This window comes from Myotis davidii, unplaced genomic scaffold, assembly GCF_000327345.1.
Source record: "Myotis davidii unplaced genomic scaffold, ASM32734v1 scaffold358, whole genome shotgun sequence".
Classification (NCBI taxonomy): Eukaryota; Metazoa; Chordata; class Mammalia; order Chiroptera; family Vespertilionidae; genus Myotis; species Myotis davidii.
This window is the reverse complement of record NW_006290768.1, coordinates 256,231-256,607: the sequence shown is the minus strand read 5'-3', so window position 1 is coordinate 256,607 and position 377 is coordinate 256,231. Positions and strand designations below refer to the sequence as shown.

General features: G+C 67.1%; 1 protein-coding gene across 1 annotated transcript in view; it reads right to left on the bottom strand.

Annotated features, from left to right (window-relative positions):
• SHANK1 (SH3 and multiple ankyrin repeat domains 1) overlaps positions 1 to 377 on the bottom strand; it is a 52,197-nt gene that overhangs the window by 18,275 nt on the left and 33,545 nt on the right. The window contains exon 15 of the mRNA XM_015563995.1: positions 160 to 278. Coding sequence (XP_015419481.1) covers positions 160 to 278 — 119 coding nt within the window. The remainder of the gene's footprint in view (positions 1 to 159; positions 279 to 377) is intronic.

Sequence of the window (377 nt, the reverse complement as noted above, 5' to 3'; positions counted from 1 at the left end):
GGAAGGAGTGGGCAGAGAGGAGAGGAGGCCCCCGAAGGGGGTGGAAGGAGTGGGCCCGGGGAAGTGTTTGCAAGGACAGGGATGGTGGCTCCAGGTTGGTGTGTGCGCCCGTCCAGGCGCCTTCCCCCAGGACCCCGGTTCCCCACCCCCCACGCCTACCTCGGTGGCAAAGAAGCCCTTGGGCCGGTGTTTGCCCAGGGAGGCCAGGCCCCCGGGCCCCGGGCTCTCGCTTGCACTGATGGTCTGCTGAGCTGCCGCCAGAATTTCGTCCAGTTTGTCTGGAGGAGGCAGAGAGGGGCAGGACACGGCGAAATGAAGATGCTTTGGCCCCGAGCAGAGACCTGGCAGCCTGGAGCCCACGGGGCGGCTCCCAAGAA